General features: G+C 46.2%; 1 protein-coding gene across 1 annotated transcript; it reads right to left on the bottom strand.

Moving 5' to 3' along the window:
- Positions 1 to 348: 348 nt before the first annotated feature.
- On the bottom strand, positions 349 to 2,651 carry LOC124703037 (stress-associated endoplasmic reticulum protein 2-like). Its single transcript, XM_047235248.1, has 3 exons — positions 2,554 to 2,651; positions 1,210 to 1,366; positions 349 to 545 (listed from the first exon to the last, which is right to left on the bottom strand). Exons 1-3 carry the CDS (start codon positions 2,554 to 2,556, stop codon positions 499 to 501), a joined length of 207 nt encoding a protein of 68 aa, XP_047091204.1. The 5' UTR covers positions 2,557 to 2,651; the 3' UTR covers positions 349 to 498.
- Positions 2,652 to 6,966: the final 4,315 nt, after the last annotated feature.

Below are 6,966 nucleotides of genomic sequence, written 5' to 3' on the forward strand. Positions count from 1 at the left end.
AAGGTGAACCACGTTCACTAATTCAAGCCAACATACTCAAAAGCTATTACGGTTTGAATGCTTGCTTTAGGATTTTCTTTTGCAAAAGAATGCAACCCATCCATCCCCATGGCAATATGCTCTATGTAAAACCTCGCATCACAATTTCTTCCTACCACCAAAGAATCACATGGAGCATAGCACAGAACTAAAATATGGCTGCATCTTGCTCATGAGCATGCAACTTCATGATTACTAGAATCAAAATTCTTCCATTGAGATTTGGTTATTTCTCCGAGTTTTTGTCGAAATCAAATAGGTTGTTTAAACATGCAGGTGTTGATGAAGAAAACAGGGATCAGCAACAAATTTGTCCATTTAACATGTATAATATTGATAACTCTGTTTACAGTTCTTACGACATCAGTTCAAACTAGGATTTAAACAGGATTCTCATAAGAACACACTATGACAGCATCAAACGAATGTAGCTGCAACTGCACCAGTATATGACCATCTTCAAGCCAACCCACCGCTGCTCGCTGTCCTGATTATCTGAAACAGAGCTGCAGAGACAGACAGGTCGCATCGTGTCAAAATTAGAACCACATAAACTTGCACCGCTTTTCAGTTTACATTACAAGATTAAACCATATACTAAGAGAAGGCAGGTTATCGTACACAATTCACTCAACTTTTTTTTATTGTAGACAATTCACTCTTTTTTTTATCGTAGACAATGTGAAAAACTTTAGTAAATAACTTCAAGTCTTCCGATATGGACAGAAGGAAATTAAATGAACTAAGCAAAAGAATTTCAGTAAATCCGGTGATTGATGTCATTTGCCGGTTCCTGTACAATCTAAGCTATGTTGTTCAGCAATAGACTAGGAATTATGATGAAATGAATAATCAATAAACTAGGTCAATAGATTGGTCATAAAATGATTGCTAGAGACAGATTACTTCTCAAGGACTAATTTCATGATTAAGAACTTCTAAATAGAAAATATATCTACATAGCCTTTGCATGGACATAAAGTAGAAAATTGCTGTAGAATCGTTGTCATGTCGCTAAAATTAGATACGTGTAGTCAACTCCCAAATGTCTTTTCAACAGCAAAAATGACTGATAAACAAATCCTATGTAAGTGTGCATTTTAAACCATATAACAAGTGGCAGTAAAGTAAACTGAACATAAGAGATCAAGAGAAGGCTAGAAGACATACATGATCCAATGACCACAAAGATGAAGAATCCAAGCACTATAGGTCCAACAGGATAGTCATTCCCCTTCTTCACAGTGGTTTCAGGAACCGAGCCCCTCTTGGTGATGTTCTTCTGGAACTTAGCAGTCTTCCTGTCAGCAAGGCGCCTGGAGGTAGTCTGCACATACAGAAAGGCCAGCATTGAGCAATATAAATATGCATAATCAAAATGCTAACTACCCTTACATATATGCAGATTGAATGATAACAAAACTGTCAGTATCTTTGCCAGTTCTGTGCAGTTGTTAGTTAATATAGGAAAGAGAAAAAACATACCGGCAGCTACAAGAATACTTTCTTTCAGATTTTAGACACTGAACAGATATGTAGAACAATATAATAGAAACAACATCCTAGCAAAATGCATAGCACAACAAATATAGTTCAGGGCAGAAGATATGGCTTTGTGGGGAGTAGCCACATTAGACCTTGCAGCCACAAAAAGTGAGTTCACAAATCCTTTTTCCTACCTAGTAGACGGTGTACTACAACCAGTGAAGACCTACAGCAGCGCTATCTCTATGCCACAAATGTTTGTGACCTAATAACCTTAAATCATCAAATGTGCATAGTATGATTGAAGATAAAAGAGTTGACTGTATAAGGTAGCCAGATGCCCAGAAACATGCTACGAAACCTAACCTGAATAATGTTTCCATTCCCTGTAAGGCACAAAGTTTGTTTGCCAACCATGTTTAGCATGGTGACAGATAACCACAAGAAAATTAGACCGCAAACACTGAAAACTCCGAACAGGTTCAAGTATTTAGCAGGTTTTACGTCATAATAAACAAGTCCTCAGATGAATTATAAGGCAACCACTGAAATTTCTACCATGTTCCAGATTCCACCAAACCATCCTCTAAGTTGTAGGAATTCTTACGGCTTAGCAAATATAAACAGCCTAGATCTATGCGAAGAACCGTCCTGTAATTCAGCAGTAGTGATGTATTCCAAGACGGGAGGCTTCAGGCATATTTGAGACAGAGCAGAGCACCCATCTAATTCCCGGCACCCGAACCTTCCTCCATCTACCCATTCCGTTTCCCTGATCCATCCTCGCGGTGAATCGAATGACCCGAACCACCGGTCGATCCAACCCGCACGAAACCAACGGATCACACGAATCCACAAAAAATCATACTCCCAGCCAAGCGCAAACAAACAACAGGAACACATGCCCAAAGGCTTCAAGGCGAGGAGTCTGGGAAGATCCAGATCCGGTCCTAAACGGCCCCAACCGGATCCGGCTCGACGAGGAGAATACTACCCCGAATCTACTTGAAGAAGGCCAGATCCGCTTACCATGCTGGCGTCGCGTGCGTCTCCGGTGAGCTCGTCGGCGGCGACGCTGGGATCGGGCGCGGCAGGACAGGAGAGTTTGGGGCTGGGTGTGGCTGGAGAATTTCCATTTGAAGCGAGGCGAGGGGCTTTATATAAAAAAAACGCAGTTGCTTCCAGGCTCTGGCCCGGTGGGCCCCGCCGTTGCGTGGAGCGCGTCGAGAGCGTGGACCGCACGGGAGGGCCCGGTCACTTTCTGTTTGGCCGGGAAGGAGGTCCATCGCCGTCGACGGCTCCTCGAGATTCGTGCTGCTTTGCTTTGCACGCAGGGAGTTTTGCAGATACGTGACGCTTCAGGCGCCCTCCGAGCTGTCGCCCATGGTCACGCACCTTAAAATACCAGCCTTTAAAAGGCGTACACACATGCTGCACCAAAACCGTTTTAGGGCTTGTTTGGTTACTCGAATCCCGGCAGGTTCCCGGCCTTTTCCTGGGGAGATTTTTCCCCTAGTCCGGAGGTCGGGAATAGAATCCCGGTGTTTTGCTCCTGTTTCAGTCTATTCCCGGCCGGAAATCTTTTCCCGGGGAATTTCGGGCCCAACAACCAAACGAGCCCTTAAGGTTTTGGACGGGATTGGGTCAAACATAGTAAGGACATCTTCAACACGCGATGCAAATTGGACGTCAAAACTCCCTGCATTCGTTCGTTTGCATCAGGTCGAATAATCAAAATTTATCGTGCGTTCGTTTTCGTCTAGAGGTGTCTCCCGATGCATAATATTTTTTTCATTGGAAAGCTCATAATTAACATAATTGTAAAGGTACATCAAAAAGCTTATAAATTAAAAAGGTCTAGCAAGGCCTGCTAAAACCTAGCTATGAACTATTGCTCATCGTCGCTGACGAGGTCGATAAACTCCGGCATCCACCATGGGAGCTAGTATGCCGGCGGTGGAGGAGGAAGGGAGCCTGGGGTGACTGCTGCCAGGCCGTCGGCGTAGCAGGAGGCTATGGTGAAGGTGGCCAAGGATAACAAGCCGTCGAAGGAGCAGGAGACAGCGCGCGCGTGGATACGTGTTGGCGTGGTCGGAGGACTCGTCGGCCGCCCCTGCGCCAACAACGACTCGCGAAACTGGCCGAGCTCGCTATTGGCCATTGCCATCACAATGGCCTCCTGCTCACTAATGTCCAGCGGCTGGGTTTCCTGATCCCACGCCGGGCCGCCGTTGTAAGAGTTGAGCGCGTACGCTGGATCTTCTTGCAGGTCGGCCGGCTAGATGGCTCGGTGGCGGCGCACCTCGTCACGGTGTTCTCGCCCCTCGCGTGGCACGGGAGGGACCGACTGTAAGGGTATTTTACCCTTATCCATTATTTTGGTAACAATGACACCGCGCTAGTGTATTTGGACTAATACATGACTGCTAGATGATTCCCAGGTATTAGCCAAAGAGGTATAAAGGTGTATCAATGAAAGAAGAAGGCAATGGAGACCCCCCCAATTCGACGAAAGAATCAACAGGATTTTCCTGTGTGTGGCCGGTCACTGGCCCGGTCGGACCGGCCACCGGCCAGCCTGGCCACCGGCCCGGTCGGAGGACCGGCTCCCGGCCGCTTGTGCCATCCAGGTCCACCATGGCTCCGGTTGAAGCCAGCAGCCGGCCCTGAGCTCGAGAGCCCGGCTCTCGGAGCTCGGAGCTCGTGCGCCGGACGGCCCGGCGCCAAACCCGGTCCAACCGGCTTCCTCGAAGAAAATCTGATGTGGCAAGTTGACCAACGGCCAGATTTTGAAGAACACTATAAATACCCCTTCTTCTACCTTGGAAAGGTTAGGCAACATACTATAAAGCTGTTCTTGAGCTCTCTCTCTCTACTCCATTGCTAGAAACACCAAAAGCCTCGGATCTCCCTCCTCCTCCACCCAAACTCAAATCCCTCCGGGGAATCATTAGAGGAGGACCCGATCTACCGTTCTACCAAGCCAAATCTCATTCCCCCTTGTATTCATTGAGAAGCTTGCTTCCTAGGGTTCCTTGGAAACCCTAGGTGGGCAAGAAGGAGTCCGGAAGCATCGGGCTGTGGATTTGCTCCGGGCAAGATTGTGAAGGTTTGGAGGCTACCTCAAAGTCTACCACAAGTGAGTGAGCTATTCCTTCGTGGGATAGGCTCCGGAGAATAGGGTGAGCCTTCGTGGCGCGGGGAATCCTTCGTGGGACCTCCACTCCTCCAAACGTGACGTACCTTGTTGCAAAGCAAGGGAACACGGGAATACATCCTCGTCTCCGCGTGCTATCGGTTATCTCTAACCGAACTCCTTACTTGTGATTTAGCTGCTCTGTGAGAGCCTTCGTGCTTGAGTTAGTTGTATCCTCATATAGGTTGCTTCACCTAGTTTGCATTAGGCTCATCTTTATATTCCGCAAAGCCTAATATTGCAAAGAAAGAATTAAAATTTGTAGAAACCTATTCACCCCCCTCTAGGTTTACCATCTCTATACTTTCAATTGGTATCGAGCACTGGACTCTTATTAAGGGCTTCACCGCCTTAAGAGTGAGATGGATAAACTCTTCGAGGGTCTAGATGACGACTCTAACCTTTCGGTTAAAGAGATGAAATCTAGACTCTTGGCATATGATGCCGAGAAGAAGAAAAAGGAGGATGAGCTACAAAACCAAATGACGAAATGATCGCCATGCTTAAGAACCTAACTACGGGTGGAACTCCTAGTGGGGCTTCGGCCTCTAAGGAATCCTACCATGATGTTAACCATGACTATCCCAGAAACACTTCACCCATGCCTCATATAAACCATAGTGGGACCGTTCCCCATTACGATGGAACTCACTTTCCACATTGGAAATCTGCTATGGAATCTCATATTCGCAGCTGCGGTGTGGAGCTATGGGAGCTCATTGTTCATGGACATCGGGAGCCACAAGATCCTACTCGGTTGACCTCCACCGAGTTCTACAACCGTCAACTCAATGCATCCGCACGTGACAAGATTAGAAGTGGCATCAACCGCAAGCTTCTTGATCAAGTCGATGACATTGTCTCCGCTAAAGAGTTGTGGGATCGGATCGTAGTACTCCAAGAGGGAACCGATTTGATCCAATCAGCTCTCTATGAGACCGCAAAGCAAGAGGCCTACCGAGTTCATGATTCGAGATGGAGAAACCGTATTCGATGCCTATGCTAGGCTTGGTGCTGCGAAAGTAAGGGTCAAGGGACTTGGTCTTGAGAAGTACAATGACGGATTCGAGATGAACGAAGCCTTCATAAAATCCAAGGTCATTGCTATGATTGCCGTCAAACAAGAAGACACCAACCTTGGACTCAACTTGCAAATCATGACCAAGAGTGCCGATCTCAACTCCGATGATCTAGTCTCCTATGTGGCCGCCAATGAAAGCATGGCCAAAGCGGGAAAGAGGCTCAAGGCAATGAACCGTGTTGATGAAGCCTCACACAACCATGAAGCGTCACACAACCTTGCTCTCAAAGCTAGAGCCGACCATGAAAGAGAAGAAGAATATGAAATTGAAGAAGATGAGGAGATGACTTCAACTAGTGACATCGTCACTGACTTTGCCTTCTTTGCCAAGAAGTACAAGGGAAAGTTGCCTATGCTCCTCAATGACAAGAAGAAGAAGAGAACTTGCTACAATTGTGATGAAGATAGCCACTTTGCAAATGAGTGCCCTTATGAGAAAAGGGTAGACAAGCCAAGATTCATCAAAGGGGTCAAGCCAAGATTGAAGCCAAACCCAATCAACGATCGATTCAAGAAGAACAAGGGAAGAGCTTTTGTTGGAGCCGAGTACTTGTCCGATGATGAAGAAGAAGATGAGGAGAAGGAGGCCGGGGTGGCCGGTTTGGCTTACTCCAAGCCCGGGTCACTCTTCACATATGACTACTCCAAGGACTACTCCACGGAGAATGATGTTGGTTCCTCCTTCATGGCAAGAATCACTCAAGATGATGACTCCGATGACTCTTCCTCCTCTACAATCGTTGGCTCTTGTCTTATGGCAAGGGAAACCAAGGTAATGGAACCTCCACCTTCCCTATCTAGTGTTCTTGATGATGAAAATGAAAATCAAGATGAACTAATTGTGCTTAAGGAACTTTACAATGTTAGATGCACCCTTCGTGGTGAAGCTCTTGTCAAGTTTGATTTCTTGATGGACTCTCTCAAAGAAAAGGATGAGTCCATTGAGGAATTAGAATATCAATTGGATGAAAAGGAACGGAGATTCAATCTCCTAAGACAAGAGCTAAAAACCGAAAGGTGCATATCTCAAGGCCTTAAGCAACAAATTGAAACCTATGAACTTGATAAAGTTAAGGACCTAGAAACTATTGATAGGGCTCAATCTTTGACTCAAGTGCTCCATACCTCAAAGGAGGAACTTGAAGTTGCTCATGCTTCTCTCACT

Source organism: Lolium rigidum, chromosome 3 (assembly GCF_022539505.1).
Source record: "Lolium rigidum isolate FL_2022 chromosome 3, APGP_CSIRO_Lrig_0.1, whole genome shotgun sequence".
Lineage (NCBI taxonomy): Eukaryota > Viridiplantae > Streptophyta > Magnoliopsida > Poales > Poaceae > Lolium > Lolium rigidum.

Bases quoted from the DNA above. Each gene is read 5' to 3' on its own strand.
- LOC124703037 (XM_047235248.1), bottom strand. The intron at 546-1,209 runs GTATGTCTTCTA...CTGTCTCTGCAG, and splicing joins CTTTGTGGTCATTGGATCAT to CTCTGTTTCAGATAATCAGG.